At 40.7% G+C, this 18686-nt stretch overlaps 1 protein-coding gene across 14 annotated transcripts in view; it reads left to right on the top strand.

The window, feature by feature from the left end:
* Positions 1–18686, top strand: part of NSD1 (nuclear receptor binding SET domain protein 1) — a 170602-nt gene that overhangs the window by 106146 nt on the left and 45770 nt on the right. For all 14 annotated transcript variants that reach the window (XM_054556277.1, XM_024247156.2, XM_054556272.2 and 11 more), the window contains 6 exons: positions 708–978; positions 2224–2333; positions 6619–6694; positions 9078–9196; positions 10576–10719; positions 14078–14201. In XM_054556277.1, coding sequence (XP_054412252.1) covers positions 708–978; positions 2224–2333; positions 6619–6694; positions 9078–9196; positions 10576–10719; positions 14078–14201 — 844 coding nt within the window. The remainder of the gene's footprint in view (positions 1–707; positions 979–2223; positions 2334–6618; positions 6695–9077; positions 9197–10575; positions 10720–14077; positions 14202–18686) is intronic.

Below are 18686 nucleotides of genomic sequence, written 5' to 3'. Positions count from 1 at the left end.
TTTTTTTTTTTTTTTTTTTTTTTGAGACGGAGTCTCACTCTGTTGCCCAGGCTGGAGTGCAGTGGTGTGATCTCAGCTCACTGCAAGCTCTGCCTCCCCTGTTCACAGCATTCTCCTGCCTCAGCCTCCCGAGTAGCTGGGACTACAGGTGCCTGCCACTACACCTGGCTAATTTTTTGCATTTTTAGGTAGAGACAGAGTTTCACCATGTTAGCCAGGATGGTCTCTATCTCCTGACCTCGTGATCTGCCCGCCTTGGCCTCCCAAAGTTCTGGGATTACAGGCGTGAGCCACTGCGCCTAGCCTATTTTATCCATTTTTAAGCGTACAGTTCAGTAGCATGAAGCACAGTTACATTGTTGTGCAACCATCTCCAGCATCCATCTCGATAATTTTTTTCATCTTTCCAAACTAAAAGTCATACCCATTAACCAATAACTCCCTTTTCTGCTCAGCCCCTGGCAATTGCCATTCTATTTTCTGTCTCAAGAATTTTCTTATTCTAGATACCTCATATACTTGAAATCATATGATATTTGTTCTTTGTGTCTAAGTAATTTCCCTTAGCATACATAATGTCTTCAAGGTTCATCCACTTTTTGTAGCCTGTGTCAGAATTTCATTCCTTTTAAAGTGCGTTATTCTTTTTGACACTTAAATTAGAACAATTTTCGCCTGTGGACTCTATTTTTATTTTTTGTTCTTAGGTAAGTTCCCGCTGTGAAGAGGAAAGCCTTCTAGCCCGAGGTCGATCTAGTGCTCAGAACAAGCAGGTGGACGAGAATTCTTTGATTTCAACCAAAGAAGAGCCTCCAGTTCTTGAAAGGGAGGCTCCATTTTTGGAGGGCCCCTTGGCTCAGTCAGAACTTGGAGGTGGACATGCTGAGTTGCCGCAGCTGACCTTGTCTGTGCCTGTGGCTCCGGAAGTCTCTCCACGGCCTGCCCTTGAGTCTGAGGAATTGCTAGTTAAAACGCCAGGTAAGGTGGGGTTGGGGTCTCAGTATTTGAGCAGATATGATTAGAGGAAGCAGGAGATTTTAGTATGTTTTGATATAAAGCTAACATTGTATCTATATACAATAAACTACCCCCTTTTGTCCTGGGAAATACTTAAAATGATGGCTAATTAGATATAGTTACTAACCATGAACTGTGGCACACTATCAAGAAGATGTATTTTTAATAACTATGCTCCTTGCTCCACTGTTGCTCTTCATGATTGTTGATCAGCCACTGTGTAAATTAACAACCAGGATAACAGGGCTTCAAGAGGAGCACTGCACATTAGTGGAATAAGCACTGTGCTTCAAGTGCTGGCTCCACCAATCCTTGTGTTACTTGGGAAGTTGTTTAATCTCTGAACTTGTTTCCTCATCTATAAAATGGAGATCATAATGTATTAATGTATAATGTTATATACCTGACAACATAGTAATTACCAGTTCATCCGAAGTTAATTACCAGTTACTTCTCACTTGATCATTCTTTATATGTCACCTGGGGAGAGTTGGATCTAAACATATTGTCTCTAATTCACCTTGTAACTATTGAGTATTATACTCAGTCAAGGAATGGGAAGAATCCTCTTTTCTGTATCTCTTTAAATTTTGGATATAACTTTTTTACATTATCAACAGTAGCTTTTGATGTTATTCCTCAAAGAAACGATTCCAATTGTGCTTAAACTAGTTGGGTATAATAAAAAAGATTTTTGAAAGAATAGTAAAGATAGTTATTATTTCAGTACCTACTACGTGCCAAAACTCTATTAAGTCAGCTCTTTTATATAATTCTTGAGTGATCCTATGAATTATCTTTTACCTATTGAATTTTATTTACTTAGGGGCAGAGCAGAAACTATAATCTTTGTCCATTTATGACCATTATCCAAGTTCTATTTCACTCCACTTCTCCTTATTTTGTCCTCACCAACAATCAGTTGTTATAAAGACAGTTCTGTCCTTCTGATTTCTCCCTTATTTTGTGATTTAAAGTCACCACACACACATCCCTCATATTAGTTTGTGCTTGCATTGAGAACTATTTACTTGTTTTGTTTACTAATATTTTATAATAAGCAAATTACCATCCTGTCTCTTCCCATAAGATGACGGGGAAAACATCAAAAACATTGAGATTCATTTTGTATGGTATACAGATTTTTTAAAAATTAACTTGTGCCCAGTTTCTAAATCATCTAATGTAAAGATACATGCATTTCAGGAAATTATGAAAGTAAACGTCAAAGAAAACCAACTAAGAAACTTCTTGAATCCAATGATTTAGACCCTGGATTTATGCCCAAGAAGGGGGACCTTGGCCTTTCTAAAAAGGTATGTTATTTTTGTAAGTTCTAAAATAAACTCAGGAAATGAGAAATTTTAAAAATTACATTTTGAGTAGCAGTTATAACATTGATGTACATACATATAGAAATTAGTGTGTGTGTCAGCAGGCATACATTATCTGAGATTTCCTACATGAAAGGCTGTTTTGCAGTTGTGTGACCATGTATGTGTATTAACTGGTTTCAAGTTTCCTTTCCAAGTGAAAAAAATTTTTAAATGCTTTGAAGAAGATTAAGTTTGTGTTTCTTATAATTTCTTTTCTGGGTTCAAATCCTCTTACCTGTTTTCTACTAAACTACTATCTCAAACATCACTAGTCTACTCTCCTATTGCCGTGTCGTCATAGCCCTTTTGTTTTGTTTTTTTGAGACAGGGTCTGATTCTGTCACCCAGGCTGGAGTGCAGCGGCATAATTTTGGCTCACTGTAATCTCTGCCTCCCAGGCTCCCCAGTTAATTTTTTGTCTTTTTTTGGTAGAGACCGGGTATCAATTTTTTTTTTATGTGATGAATACTTTTTGTGTTTTATTCAAGAAATCTAGTGTGATGGCGGCCGGGTGCAGTGGCTCATGCCTGTAATCCCAGCATTTTGGGAGGCTGAGGCGGGCGGATCACGAGGTCAGGAGATCGAGACCATCCTGGCTAACGTGGAGAAACCCCCTTTCTACTAAAAATACAAAAAATTAGCCGGGCGTGGTGGCGGGCGCCTGTAGTCCCAGCTACTCGGGAGGCTGAGGCAGGAGAATGGTGTGAACCCGGGAGGCGGAGCTTGCAGTGAGCCGAGATTGTGCCACTGCACTCCAGCCTGGGTGACAGGGCGAGACTCCATCTCAAAAAAAAAAAAATCTAGTGTGATGGCTCAAGTCTGTAATCCCAGGACTTAGAGAACCTGAGGCAGTAGGATTGCTTAAGCTCAGGAGCTTGAGACCAGCCTGGGCAATAAAGGAGACCTTGTCTCCACAAAACAAAAAACAATCCCCAAAAAACCCCAGAAAACGGGTGTGGTGTTGCGTGTCTGGTCCCAGCTACTCAGAAGGCTGAAGTGGTAGGATGTCTTGAGCCCTGGAGGTCAAGGCTGCAGTGAGCTATTGCACTCCACCCTGGGTGACAGAGCAAGACCCTGTCTCAATCAATAAATGAAATTTTTGTGTATCCCATGGACACAAAGATGTTCTCCCTGTGTTTTCTTTTAGGAGCTTTTTGGTTCTGGTTTCACATATAGATCTTTGTTCCATCTTGAATTTTTGAGTTGGAGTTTTGTTCTCCCCCATATTGATGTCCGGTTGTTTTAGCACCATTTACCAAAAAATCCCTGATATTGGCTGGGCCCGGTGGCTCACACCTGTAATCCCAGCACTTTAGGAGGCCGAGGTGGGCAGATCACTTGCGGTCAGGAGTTGGAGACCAGCCTGGCCAACATGGTGAAACCCCGTCTCTACTACTACTAAAAAAAAAAAAAAAAAAAAAGCTGGGTGTCGTGGTACCTGCGCGTAATCCCAGCTACTCAGGAGGCTGAGACAGGAGAATTGCTGGAACCTGGGAGGCAGAGGTTGCAGTGAGTCGAGGCCATGCCATTGCACTCCAGCCTAGGCAACAGAGCGAGACTCTGTCTCTCTCAAAAAAAAAAAAAAACTCCCTGATATTTATCCTCACCCTCTCTCAGATTCCCAGTCTCTTTTAAGTATTAATTATACTTAATAACTCTTTGTCACTGTTGAATTTTTACTTTTGGGGAGAGGGGGTTGCCGTTAAATTTGGGATCAGAGCAAGAGAAAATCAGAATTATTGGTTATGGCTAGCACCAAACTCTGGAGAAAAGTGTCCTCTTGTCTGTTTGGGAGTCTGTCCTGCCATCTGACCTGGCCTACTTCATTGTTGAAGTCCTGGTCACTCTGAGGTATATTTTGTCATAAGGCTAAAGCCATGATTCAGTTCCATTTTAGTTTACCAGGCACACCACCACCGTGTCTGCAGGTGGATTAATCAGTATGTCCAACAGAATGAGAGATTGATCTGTTCTGGTAGTGCTTTAAGGGTACTCTGGCTGAATGTATATCCACACTAGACTATATATACAAAGTAAGTTACTGGCATCTTAGTCACATCCTCTAAGAAGTTCTTTGGTCTTTTTCATTCTAAACAGAACAGTTTGATTTTTATTCTTATGGTATAATTGTTGTGTGTGTGCGTGTGTGTATGTGCCGTTAATTTTTATTTTAAGGTATAAAATTGATCATAATAGAAATGAGAATATTTCCTGCATTATTCTCTGACTGTAGTCTGGGGAGCATTGTAATTATTTTGTTCCACAGCTTTTGGGTAACTGTTAAACAATGAACTAATTTGTTATCTAAATGATTGCTATTTTAAAAAAAATTACAGAAATGTATTTTGCGGATTTGTCTAGGAGTCTCATTTTGTTGAATTGGATACCTAACATTTGCCCATTCATTTTACTTGACATAGACTTCTGATATATAGTGAACATAAGGAGAATTGCAGTCTTATGATTTATTAATATGATAAAATGAGCATTCAGAAATTCACAGCTGTATTTTATCTTGTTGTAGTCCCAAACATTAGGAACTCTACAGCAAAAATGACCTTTATTTATTTATTTATTTATTTATTTATTTATTTGAGACAGAGTTTTGCTTTTGTTGTCCAGGCTGGAGTGCAATGGCACAATCTCGGCCCACCACAACCTCCACCTCCCAGGTTCAAGCGATTCTCCTACCCCAGCCTCCGAAGTAGCTGGGATTACAGGGATGTGCCACCATGCCTGGCTAATTTTTTGTATTTTTAGTAGAGGCAGGGTTTCTCCATGGTAGTCGGGCTGGTCTCAAACTCCCGACCTCAGGTGATCCGCCTGCCTCGGCCCCCCAAAGTGCTGGGATTACAGGTGTGAACCACCGCGCCCAGCCAGAATGGCCTTTACTATACTAACTTTTTGTGACCACTAAATGTTGTTTTACAGTTATGATGAAGAATATTATCATTCTTGTAGGAAAAGACATTTGCTTGGGATGGAACTAATTCATACAAGTATATTACTAGTGGGTGAGGTGAATAAAATGTTTGGCTCTTGATTAGAATCCTGATGTATTTGTTTTGAGTTTTAATGTTGCTTTAATTTGGATTAATCTGAAGTCATTTTAAGTTGGAATGTCATTCAGTATTTCAGAACTGTTTAATTTACAGTTCATCAAGTAAACAGGTCTCTGTCAAATCTAATAGCTGTGAATACAATTGTAGGAAGATAGATTATTTTTCTTTCTTTCTTTCTTTCTTTTTTTTTTTTTTGAGACTTGCTCTGTCTCCCGGGCTGTAGTGCAGTGCAACCTCTGCCTCCTGGGTTCAAACAGTCCTCCTGCTTCAGCCTCCCGAGTAGCTGGGATTACAGTCGTGCACCACTGCACCTAGCTAATTTTTGTATTTTTAGTAGAAACGGGGTTTCACCATATTGGCCATGGTTGGCCAGGCTGGATTCAAATTCGTGACCTCAGGTGATCTGCCCCCCTCAGCCTCCCAAAGTGCTGAGATTACAGGCATGAGCCACTGCACCCGGCCAGGAAGATGGATTTTAAGTACAGGGTGGAGTGCAATAAAATTGACCCTGTGGATCTCTGGGTACATACCCCTTCTCTTTCTCCATTTCAGTCACAGAAAGCATTGTGTATCTAGTCTATATGTTGGAAATCTCTGGCAAGTCTTTATTTTTTCTTAAGGAGTAGGTGGTGTTCACAGGTCTGTTGGAGCATTGTTTTTGTTTCGTTTTGTTTTTTTTAAGATGGAGTCTCTCTTTTGTTGCCTAGACTGGAGTGCAGTGGTGCGATCTTGGCTCACTGCAACCTCCACCTCCTGAGTTCAAGCAATTCTCCTGCCTCAGCCTCCTGAGTAGCTGGGATTACAGGCATGTGCCACCACACCCGACTAATTTTGTATTTTTAGTAGTGATGGGGTTTCTCCATGTTGGTCAGGCTGGTCTTTAACTCTCAACCTCAGGTGATCCACCGGCCTCAGCCTCCTAACGTGCTAGGATTACAGGTGTGAGCCATCATGCCCTATCTGTTGGAGCATTTTAAAATCTGATTCCTTTCCCCCTGAAGTTTCTGTTCAACCCTTTACTGTGGTCATGTTGATTTCTTTAATTGCTAAAACAAGTCCAAATTCAATATCCATGGCAGCTGACAATTCAGACTTTGGCATATAAAGTAAAGGGTTTATTTTTTCATTCCTCTGTAAATGGTGTTGTTTTCACTTATTTGTAGTGCTATGAAGCTGGTCACCTGGAGAATGGCATAACTGAATCTTGTGCCACATCTTATTCAAAAGATTTTGGTGGAGGTGAGTATTTTTGAGATTTAAAAAATGTAATGCAGTAGTAAGTTTGAAGCCCTTTGTCTGTTAACCACAAAAATTGTTACATGTGTAAGTCCGACCAGTGAGGTACAAGTTTTAAAACTGGTTTGCCCAAAATCTGCTTCCTGAAAAAGAAAAAATATTGATAAAGTGAATATCTACTCTGCCAGGACTTTTAGTAGGAATGCTACCTGTAATCTCTCTAAAGCATTACAGAGAGTTAGGTTATTATCTATAATATTCCTGTTTTATAGAAGAAATGTGAAGATGAACAAGGTAGCAAGGCCAGGGAACTAAATCCACACCTGACCAATTTCATGGTCATACTCCTGTCTTCTTATCCACCCCAGGTTTCCTCCATGTCACTTCTGTCTTCCACTCTTCATTTGTCTGCCAATGCAATTTATTGATTAGTGTCATTTTTGAAATATTATTCCAGATTTGAGCACACTGCAACAGATGTGGTCTGCTAGCAAAGAGTATCATGGGAAGATTATATTTAATGTGGCCTACGATTATTAAATTTTCTAACAAGTAAATCTAGCAACATGTTAGCTTATTTTAGCCATGTGGCAATTGTAATCCCATAGGTTGGTCAATTTGCTTGTAAGATTTAAAAGTAAGCTGCTTTCAAAATAATATCAGGCCGTTCATGGTGGCCCACAACTGCAGTTTCAGCACTTTGGAGGCCAAGATAAGAGGATCAGTTGAGGCCAGGTATTCCATCCAGACCAGGCTCGGCACTTAGTGAGACCCTGTCTCCATCTACAGTTTAAAAAAATTAGCTAGGCATGGTGGTGTATTTATGTAGTCACAGCTACTTGTTAAGCTGACATGGAACGATCCCTTGAACCCGAGAGGTTGAGGCTACAGAGCTGTTGCTCACACCAGGCACTGTAGCCTGGGCAACAATGAGAGACCATGTCTTTTAAAATAATAGTAGTAATAATAATAACAACAGCTCTTTTCCTGTATTTTGATATTTTGTTTTTAAAATAAAACCTACAACATGGACTTTATCCATTATAAATTTTGTATAAGTGTTCCAGCTTATGAGAATTTCGAACCTTTCTATTGTGCTCATATTAACTCTTCTTTTAGTGTTAGGCTGCAAGCAGTTTTGATGGCAGAGCTTCTCCACCTCAATCAGGCAGTCAAAAAAGAGCTCACTGAGGCAGTCTTCAAAACTCCGGCTTTCATATTGTTAACTAGCATAAATATCCTAAATGTTTTATGAAATACCTCTTAGATTCCTCTTTATGTTTCTACAACACAGTTGAAATGTGTTTAACGGAAAGTGCAGGAGGGACTAGAAGAATTTCTTTCTTTTTTTTTTTTTTTTTGGTTTGAGATGGAGTCTGGCTCTGTTGCCCAGGCTGGAGTACAGCAGCACAATCTCGGCTCACTGCAGCCTCTGCCTCCTGGGTTCAAGCGATTCTCCTGCCTCAGCCTCCTGAGTAGCTGGGACTACAGATGCACTCCATCACGCCTGGCTAATTTGTTTTGTATTTTTAGTAGAGATGGGGTTTTCACCATGTTGGCCAGGATGGTCTCGATCTCCTGACCTCGTGATCTGTCCACCTTGGCCTCCCAAAGTGCTGGGATTACAGGCATGAGCCACCGTGCCCAGCCTCAACTCTCCATCTTAATCCTTTTATTTTTTTTATTTTTTATATTTTTTGAGATGGAGTTTCGCTCTTGTTACCCAGGCTGGAGGGCGGTGGCGTGATCTCGGCTCACTGCAACCTCTACCTCCTGGTTTCAAGTGATTCTCCTGCCTCAACCTCCTGAGTAGCTGGGATTACCGGCATGCACCACCATGTCTGGCTAATTTTGTATTTTTAGTAGAGACAGGGTTTCACTATGTTGGTCAGGCTGGTCTCAAATTCCTGACCTCATGTGATCTGCCGGCCTCAGCCTCTCAAAGTGCTGGGATTACAGGCTTGAGCCACGGTGCCCGGTCCTTAATCTTTAAATCATATAGTGATTTATATTATTGTCTCCAATCTGGAAGTCTAGGGAATGGTATCTTCTGATGACTAGTAAAATGCATTTCTTTATCTATAGGATTTAATTCCTTTGAGGAACTACAAGATTTGTCATTTCAATCATATAAATTAAAATTTCTGTAATAACCTATACACTTACTATTTAATCTATATGAGGGAGAAGTTACATATATGTAGCCATTTCCCTTCTTGTTATGTCATCATGAGTTAGTCTCAATTCTTATTTCCCCCGTTTTCCTAATCCACAAAGCTGGAGAATTAAATGAGTTTTAAGGTTGGTTTTTATTCTAATAATAGGATAAGAGATTTTGGACATGTGTGTTATTAGCCAGCAGATAACACCTATTTTCCTGTCATAGGCACTACCAAGATATTTGACAAACCAAGGAAGCGAAAACGACAGAGACATGCTGCAGCCAAGATGCAGTGTAAAAAAGTGAAAAATGATGACTCGTCAAAAGAGATTCCAGGCTCAGAGGTATTACTCAGTTCCTAATCTTTTCACCTTCTAAAGAGAAGCTACTTTTCACACCAGAGGCCACATCCCTCTTTCCCTTGAGTTTTCTTAAGGATACTATTCTACTGAAATGGCTGATGGCCATAAGGAATCTTGGAGGAAAAGTAGAGCCTTATCCTAATAATAAGGCAAGGCATGTATTGCAGCTGTCAGTATGGTCTTTTTAAAAGATCATCACATCCTATGCTGTAGGTGTCCAATCAGGTATATAAGTGTTTCATCGTTAAGTAAACTTGTAAGACCATAGAGCACAATATCAAGTCAACATATGATCTGAAGGAACTTAGATACTGTCCTATAAAAGTTGAGACTGGCCAGGTGCTGTGGCTCACGCCTGTAATCCCAACACTTTGGGAGGCCGAGGCGGGAAGATAACTTGAGGTTGAGAGTTCGAGACCAGCCTCACCAACATGGGGAAACCTCATCTCTACTAACAATACAAAAATTAGCTGAGTGTGGTGGCGTGTGCCTGTAATTCCAGCTAATCAGGCAGAGGCACAAGAATCACTTGAACCCTTGAGGCAGAGGTTCTAGTGAGCCGAAATCATGCCACTGCCCTCCAGCCTGGGTGACAGAGTGAGACTCTGTTTCAAAAGAAAAAAATTGAGACTGCTAGCTGGGCGTTGTGGCTCATGCCACTCAGCTCTTTGGGAGGCTGAGGTGGGAGGATCATATGAGAACAGGATTTTGAGACCAACCTGTGAAATACAGTGAGAACTTGTCTCTATTTTAAAAAAAAAAAAATCGAGACTGCTGTGGTTAGCGGGAAGATTTACTTGTTTATTTCTGGAGACCATCAGCTACTTAATCATAGGACAATTTTTATGAATATCGGCCTTCAGGAAACAAAAGATTTAAAACCATTTACTTGCAAAGCATTAGTGCAATCATTGATAGTATCTTCGGGTTTCCAACTCAGGTTAAAAGAGAGAAGTCAGGTCAGCATCACACATTATGATGCAGAATGTTTCTTTCCAGGATAATTTGAATAGAATGCCCAAGAGGGGCATTATTTAGGAAACACTGATCTTGGAAGGACAAATAAGTAATCAAATAAACTTAAGAATGTTTTCTCTCCCTTAGTGAAACCTTAAAATGGAACAGCTCAGAAAGTTCCAGTGGAACAAACAGCCTCAGAGCAGTTAGTGGCAGGGCATGAGGCGCCCACTACCCGCCCAATCACAGCAGGGTTAGAACTAACATTGCATGCAGTCCGCCTGAGTGATTGGCTGAACATCTGTAAGTGCTTAATGGCTAGACAAATAGCAGCCCAGAGGGAGGGGGTCAAATGGAAGAGACATCAATAATACAGATGTGGGACATTATTTTTTCTTTGCAAGGGAGAACTAATGCCTCACAGGACGGCCGCAAGCCCCAAGGAGACTGTTGAGGAAGGTGTAGAACACGATCCTGGGATGCCTGCCTCTAAAAAAATGCAGGGTGAACGCGGTGGAGGAGCTGCACTCAAGGAGAATGTTTGTCAGGTAGAGAAATGTTTGCCCACTTGTGTTTTCATCGCATGTTCATCTTTAAAGGGAAACCCACTCCATCTATTTATGATGGTTTCTTGGTAGAATAACAATGCTTTTGGATGATTCCAGTAGAGTCACTTTCTTTAAGGATTTGACCCCTTTTTTTCTCCCCACAAAGAAAGATACTTGGAGAAATAGTTTAGTGTTGGTGAACCACCTGCCCTTAAGGCCCATGAAGGAATATATGCCGTGAAACAAGTCTGAGATGGAATATGTGAATCTCTGGTTGCTTATTCAGATATAATTCTCCAGTACTTCTCATGGTGTCAGAATCTTTGGGTTTGTAAGCAACTTTTCACGGGTAATTTTAGCTTCGAGATTTTTTTCCTTTAATATGGTGACTTTAGAAAGCCTACCACCTATATTGTTTTATTTATTTAATAAATATTTATACAGTATTTACTATGTATGAAGTATTGTTCCAAGCACTTTATAAATATTACATTATTTAGTCATCCTAATAATCTCGTAAGTAGAGTTCTGTGATTATTCCCGTTTTGCAGATGAGGAAACTAAATTACAGAGAGGATAAATAGCTTGCTTATATTCATGAGAGAAGCCTGGATTTAAACTTCAGCAGTCTGGATTTAGAGTCTCCCTCTCCGTTTTTCTAACCTTTAAGCTCCGTTGGACTTGGTTGGTTTAGAGTCTTAACCATTTTGTTGGATTGCCTCTCTGTGAGATAGGGGATTCCACTTTATTGTTAGAGACTTTAAGTCTTTGTGAGTAGAGTCAATGACCATTTGAATATATATATTTTTAATGGTCTTGATTTACCTATGTAATTCTTAAAATTTAGTATATAAAAACTTGAAGATAGGCAATGCGCAGTGGCTCATACCTACAAATCACAATGCTTTTGGAAGCTGAGGCAGCAGGATTGCTTGAGGTCAGGAGTTCTAGACCAGCCTGGGCAACACAGCGAGATCCCGTCTCTATTTTTAAAAAATTTGTCTTTTTTTTAAATTAGCCAGCTGCAGTGGCTCATACCTGTAGCCCAACAGGTCAAGATTACAGACTTGTCTTTTAAGTAAACAAAAAACTTGAGGATGTTAGTTTTTCTTTTTTATTAATTAATTAATTTATTTATTTATTTATTTTTGAGACAAAGTCTCGCTCTGTCGGCCAGGCTGCAGTGCAGTGGCGTGATCTCTGCTCACTGCAAGCTCTGCCTCCTGGGTTCACACCATTCTCCTGCCTCAGCCTCCCAAGTACTGGGACTACAGGCGCCCACCACCATGTCCAGCTAATTTTTTGTATTTTTTGGTAGAGATGGGGTTTCACCGTGTTGGCCAGGATGGTCTCGATCTCCTGGCCTCGTGATCCGCCCTCCTCGGCCTCCCGAAGTGCTGGGATTACAGGCGTGAGCCACCGCGCCTGGCCAGTTCTTCTTTTTTAAATTGAAACCATAGGCCAAGCAGAGCACTAATCTCAGCACTTTGTGAGGCTGAGGTGGGTGGATCATTTGAGCCCAGGAATTTGAGACCAGCCAGGCAACATGGTAAAACCCTGTCTCTGCCAAAAATACAAAAATTAGCCAGGCATGATAGTGCGTGCCTGTAATTCCCCTGCTGGGGAGGCTGAGGTCATTGGATCACCTGAAGCTGGGGAGGTAGAGGCTTTAGTGAGCCATGGTCATGCCACTGCACTCCCACCTGGGTGACTGAGTAAGACCCTATCTCACAAATAATAAATAGTAATAGATAAATAAGTTGAGATCTCTAAAAAAGTAAACTCAGACCAGAAAATGTTATTGTGGCCAATATAATTTCAATCCAGTTTCTTTGCCTATTATCTTCACTATTACATTCTTGGACCAGATCCCAAACAACAGTCTTAATCCTCAAAAACAGTTATGCCCATTATTTACTTAGTGAGACAAGTCAGAGTGTAAATACATTTTACAAAGATCATTTAATGAAAAGATTAAAGGGAAGGTGACCCTGTGGTCCTGGCTTTTCTGGATCAGTCTTTGTGTAGGTCCCTTGTGCTGTCATAATTTATTAATAGCACTTCTTTTCACTCTCAAGTGAAAGATAAATTACATGGTTATCCCAGTTGAAGAATTAGTCTATAACATTTAGTTAATGCAAAAATTTTATTTCTAATTCACATTGTAATTAACGTTTTCCTATTTAAGTGCTGAAGGTCAGTTTTGTTTTACTATATATAGAAACGTTATTGGCACTCTGAATATGCAAAGTACAATATATAGTGCTATTTTTCAATTTTTATGTGTGAATAGTAGATAATGGGGAGTCAGACATTTGAGGATATCTCAGACTATAGGTTGATAAAGTCCCTGAGTTCCCCTATCAATTCCAGGCTACCTCTCTAACCTTTCTCCCTAAAGCTGTCCTAGTTTTTTATTTAAGCTTTGATTCTTAAGTGATCAAGACCTATTTTGTTTATATGAGTTCTTGAAGCTAAAACTTACTTAGTCACCTTTCCCCTTGTTTGCTCTTCATAGTAGTACAAGGCTTTAAAAATATTTGGGCTGGGTGCGGTGGCTCACACCTGTAATCCCAGCACTTTCGGAGGCTGAGGTGGGTGGATCACGAGGTCAGGAGTTCGAGGCCAGCCTGGCCAACGTGGTGAAACCCCGTCTCTACTAGAAATACAAAAATTAGCTGGGCATGGTGGCGCTTGCCTGTAATCCCAGCTACTCGGGAGGCTGAGGCAGGAGAATCACTTGAACCCAGGTGGCAGAGGTGGCAGTGAGCCAAGATTGTGCCATTGTACTCCATCCTGGGCGACAGAGCAAGACTCCGTCTCAAAGAAAAGAAAAATTCATAAATCTTACAATGTTTTATAGCGACAGATGCCCATTGTTATTTCCTAAGCCCCTGTCTTAAGTGAGGCCCTATCTTAGCTGAGATTATTTCAGAAAAGTGATCTCTCTCTGGGATGGTTGTAGGTATATCCCAAAAGGGCTGTTTAGACCTTGGTGGGAGCTCTTTTGGAACTTTATGACCCAACTCTAGCTAGCCAGTGTCTGTTGCTTGAACCATTCAGTAGCTTTCTGGTTTATCTCTATGCTCTTTTCTGACCTTTCTACTCTTGAACTCGTTTTCCATGTAGCAGTCAGAACAGTCTTTTTAAAAATGAATACCTGATTTTAGCCTTCCTTTGTTAAAGCTCTCCAGTGGTACACCTTTGTAACTAGAATAAAATCTACAACTACGGGCCCTTGCCTCTTTCTCACCTCATTTTCTGCCACGTTTAACCTTTGTTTACTTTAACCCACCGACAGTGGTTTTACTCTTGATTCTCAAACATGAAAAAACAGATGTTTTCTTTCTCTTAACAGAATTGTGAAAAATTGGGTGAGCTGCTGTTATGTGAGGCTCAGTGCTGTGGGGCTTTCCACCTGGAGTGCCTTGGATTGACTGAGATGCCAAGAGGAAAATTTATCTGCAATGAATGTCGCACAGGTAAAGTAGATATCGAACGGTCTTCCTCCGAAGAAAGTTTGAATTTTAAGTTTTTCAGGAACGACATTTATTGGAGGGAGACACTATTTTGTGGCAACACTGGGCTAGTTGTTACAGATACAGAAATGGTGCTGTGGGGTCACTGCTTTCAGAAAAGCCACCAAGTGAGTAATAAGTGGGTGGCATAATACAGTGCAAAAAGCACTGTGCTGGCGATACATTTAGAGAGTAATGTAAGCAAAGACGAGCTAATGCCATAGAGGAAGGTATCTGTGTTTAGCTTTAAGAGAGAAAAGAGAAATTGATGTCGGGAGGGGAAGGGCAGAAGGTCTAATAATGAAAGTGTATAAAACATTTGGGGAATATGGAATACAGGCCAATGTGTTTAGAGTTTGGGATATTTTAGTTAAGAGGCATAGGCAGTAACTAAGAGGGCTTCTTGGTTACTGGTAATATTTTATATTTCTTAATCTGCGTAGTGATTACATGAGCATGTTTACTTCATCAACTGTACTCTTAGGATGTGTGTACTTTACGATGTGTACATTATACATCGATAAAAATATTTACCAAAAAAGTAAAAAGATTATTTGCGGGTTATAATGCTTAGATTGGGTTAGAAAATAGGAGTAGTCAGCTGAGACCAGCTGGTAAAGCACTTCATAAAGCTGTGCTAAGTAAAGTGTTCTTTTTTTTTTTTTTTTTTTTTTTTTTTTTTTTAAATAAGAGATGAGGTCTTGCTGTCCAGGTTTGAGTGCAGTGGCGTGATCATAGCTCATTGTAGTCTTGAGCTCCTGGGCTCAAGCAATCCTCCCAACTCAACTTCCCAAGTAGCTGGGACTACAGCCACTTGCCACCATGCGTGGGTAATTTTTTTTATTTTTTGTTGTGGGGGGGTCTTACTATGTTGCCCAGGCTGGAAAGTGTTCTGTCGCCGCTCTCTCTCCTTTTTTTTTTTTCCTTAGCATGATGTGTAGATGTTACAGCATGTAAACAGTGAATAAATCAGGGTTGAGGTATAGATCTTATGCCTGTAAGTCATTGAAGCCGCACATATGGATCATACTTCCCAAAGAAAAACTGTCATTAGGGTACGATAATGGTCAGTGACACTACCTGGGCGTATGTGCTCTTATAACGAGTTACTGGCAGGAGAGGAGGAGCTAGTCAATATCTCTGAAGCCACAGGAGTCAGGTGTTATCTGTAGGGGCAGATGCAGCAAAGATACTAAGGAGGTTCTGGAGTAAAGAGAGGCTTTTGTATGTGGCAGTGAGAAAATGCTTCAATTTTTGCCAGAGGATGTCTCATTACACTAGATTAAAGGGTGAGTGGATAGCCGTATACATAACTTCTTGAAGAAACTTGACTTCAGCAGAAAGGAAGACAGTACCTAAAGGGAGGATATTATAGGGTCAAGAGAAAAATCATTTTGAGTGTGTAAAACAGCTCTATTAAGGTAGAATTGAAGTGCAAAAAATTGCGCATATTTCAGGGGTATGAGTTGATAAATTTTTATGTATATATGTATGCATCTGTGAAATCATCACTCAGCATTATTTCAGTCAGGTTGTTGTGTGTATTGATAGTTCATTTCTTTTTATCGCTGAGTAGTAGTTTGTTGTATGGATTTACTTGGTTGTTGATCCATTTATCTGTTGATAGACATTTGAGTTGTTTCCCGTTTTGGTTATTATAAATAAAGCTGCTGAGAACATTCAAGTTTTTGGACACTTTGTACCCTCCCTGCCACTTCCCTTCCCCTCCCATTTTTCTTTTTTTTTCCTTGAGACGGGGTCTCTGTTGCCTAGTCTGGAGTACAGTGATACGATTCTGGCTCACTTCAGCCTCAAGCTCCCAGGCTCAAGCGATCCTTCTGGCTCAGCCTCCTTAGTAGCTGGGACTACAGGTGCTTGCCACATGCCTGGCCAATTTTTTAAGATATTTTTGTAGAGACAGGATTTTATTACATTATTACCAGGCTGGTTTTGAAGTCCTGGGATCAAGCAGTCCTCCTCATTCAGCCTCTGAGAGTGTTGGGATTATAGGTGTAACACACAATTCCTGGCCACATTTTCTTTTTTCGGTTTTGTTTTTGTTTTTGTTTTTGTTTTTCAGATGGAGTCTCGCACTGTCACCCGGGCTCGAGTGCAATGGTGCAATCTTGGCAACCTCCGCCTCCTGGGTTCAAGCGATTCTCCTGCCTCAGCCTCCCAAGTAGCTGGGATTACAGGCATGCGCCACAACGCCCGGCTAATTTTTGGATTTTTAGTAGAGACGAGGTTTCTCCTGTTGGTCAGGCTGGTCTCGAACTCCCGACCTCAGGTGGTCCACTTGCCTTGGCCTCCCAAAGTGCTGGGATTACGGGCATGAGCCACTGCACCTGGCCAACTTTTTAATTTTCTTAGTGATGTGTTTGTAAGACTAATAGTTCTTAATTTTTATGAAATCCAGTTTATCAATTTGTTCTTTTTATGGACTGTGATTTGCTGTCATAGCTAAGAAGTTTTGCTTAACCCAGTGTCACAAAGTTTTTTTTGTTTTGTTTTGTTTTGTTTCTTTTTAATCTGCGACAGTCTCACTTTGTCACCCAGGCCGGAGTGCAGTGGCGTGATCTCAGCTAACTGCAACCTCCACCTCCTGGGTTCAAGCGATTCTTGTGCCTCAGTCTCCCGAGTAGCCAGGATACCAGGCGTGCACCACCACGCCCAGCTAATTTTTGCATTTTTAGTAGAGACGAGGTTTCACCATGTTGGCCAGGCTGTTCTCAAACTCCTGGCCTCAGATGATCCACCTGCTTTGGCCTCCCAAACTCCCAAAGGGCTGGGTTTACAGGTGTGAGTCACCACGTCCAACCAGTGTCACAAAAATTTTTAGTTCTGTGTTTTCTTCATAGAATTTTTTAGTTTTACATTTCACTATTAGGTCTGTGATGTGTTTTGTATTAAGTTTTGCATATGACATGAGGTATAGAGAAGATAGAATTTTTTAATTTTTGGTTTTTTAAATTCGTGGGGTTTTTTCTCTTTTTCCTAGGAAAGCTATTATCTTTGAGAGTAGGACATTTTACCAGTTTTGGTACAGTGTAAGAAATGGGAGTCATTTATTAGTGCTCTTGGCTTACCCTATTTTCCTGCAATAGGGTGGTCACATCATTGTTTAGATTGCTCAGGTGTAATAATAGCTACCACGCCTGTAATCCCAGCACTTTGGGAGGCTAAGGTGGGCGGATTTTTTAAGGTCAGAAGTTTGAGACCAGCCTGGCCAATGTGGTGAAACCTTGTCTCTACTAAAAATACAAAAATTAGCCAGGCATGGTGGTGGGTGCCTGTAATCCCACATACTTGGGAGGCTGAGGCACGAGAATTGCTTGATCCCAGGAGGTGGAGGTTGCAGTGAGCTGACACCATGCTACTGCACTCCATCCTGGGCGAGAGAGGGAGATTGAGTCTTAAAAAAAAAAAGCTACCAGTTATTCAGCATCAGGTAGTGTTTTCCCTGTTTACAAATACATATTCAAATATTGTTCTTAAAATGTTTATTTGCTGGATGTTCTCAGTGTTTATAGATAAAATGGATGATTTGAATGAGCTTCCATTTCCAGCGATTACCTGTAGGAGGATTCATGTTGAGATCTGTTTACCTGTCAAGCTTAGGCTCTTTTTCTTATGTTGTACTGCATCTCACAGAGAGATAGAGGTCTGTGGTTTTTGTTTTGTTTTGTTTTTTTGTTTTTTTGTTTTCTGAGACAGTCTCCTGTGGCCCAGGCTGGAGTATGGTGGTGTGATCTCAGCTCACTGCAACCTCCACCTCCCAGGTTCAAGAGATTCTCGTGCCTCAGCCCCTGTAGTAGTTGGGATTATAGGCACTTGCCACCACACCCAGCTAATTGTTTTGTATTTCTAGTAGAGATGGTGTCTCACTGTGTTCCCCAGGCTAGGCTTGAACTCCTGGCCTCCAGTGATCCAATTGCCTTAGCCTCCCAAGTGCTGAGAACACTACTTCTGGGCGGTTTTTGACTTTTTATTACAAAAATCTTAAGACATACACCAGAGTAGAACAATGTAAAGAATCTCCATATATTCAGTTAATTTCAATAGTTTTCAACTTCTGTCTCATTTTCTCCATATATTTCAAAAGGTTTCTAACACAACATCTAATGTATAGCAAGAATATGTAATAACTTCTTTGTGTCATCTACTAGCCGGTTCATTTTCAAATTTTCTCATTTGTCTCAGGGATGTCTTTTTATTATGTTTTGAATCAAGAGCTAGATCCAGAGAGAGGCCAAAAACGTCTCTGTAGGTTTTGTTAGGGAGATTACCAGCATTGTATGTCGGGTGATTTCCTGTAGTGTAAACTTTTTTATACATCTCTTCAGTTTCTACTTATCTGTAACAATACTGCCCCCACCCTTTTTTTGAGGCAGTCTCACTCTTATCACCCAGGCTAGAGTGCGCTGGTGTGATCTCAGCTCAGTAAACCTC

Source organism: Pongo abelii, chromosome 4 (assembly GCF_028885655.2).
Source record: "Pongo abelii isolate AG06213 chromosome 4, NHGRI_mPonAbe1-v2.0_pri, whole genome shotgun sequence".
NCBI classification, from domain to species: domain Eukaryota; kingdom Metazoa; phylum Chordata; class Mammalia; order Primates; family Hominidae; genus Pongo; species Pongo abelii.
Note: the sequence above shows the minus strand (reverse complement) of the source record. Positions and strands in the feature narration are given on the sequence as shown.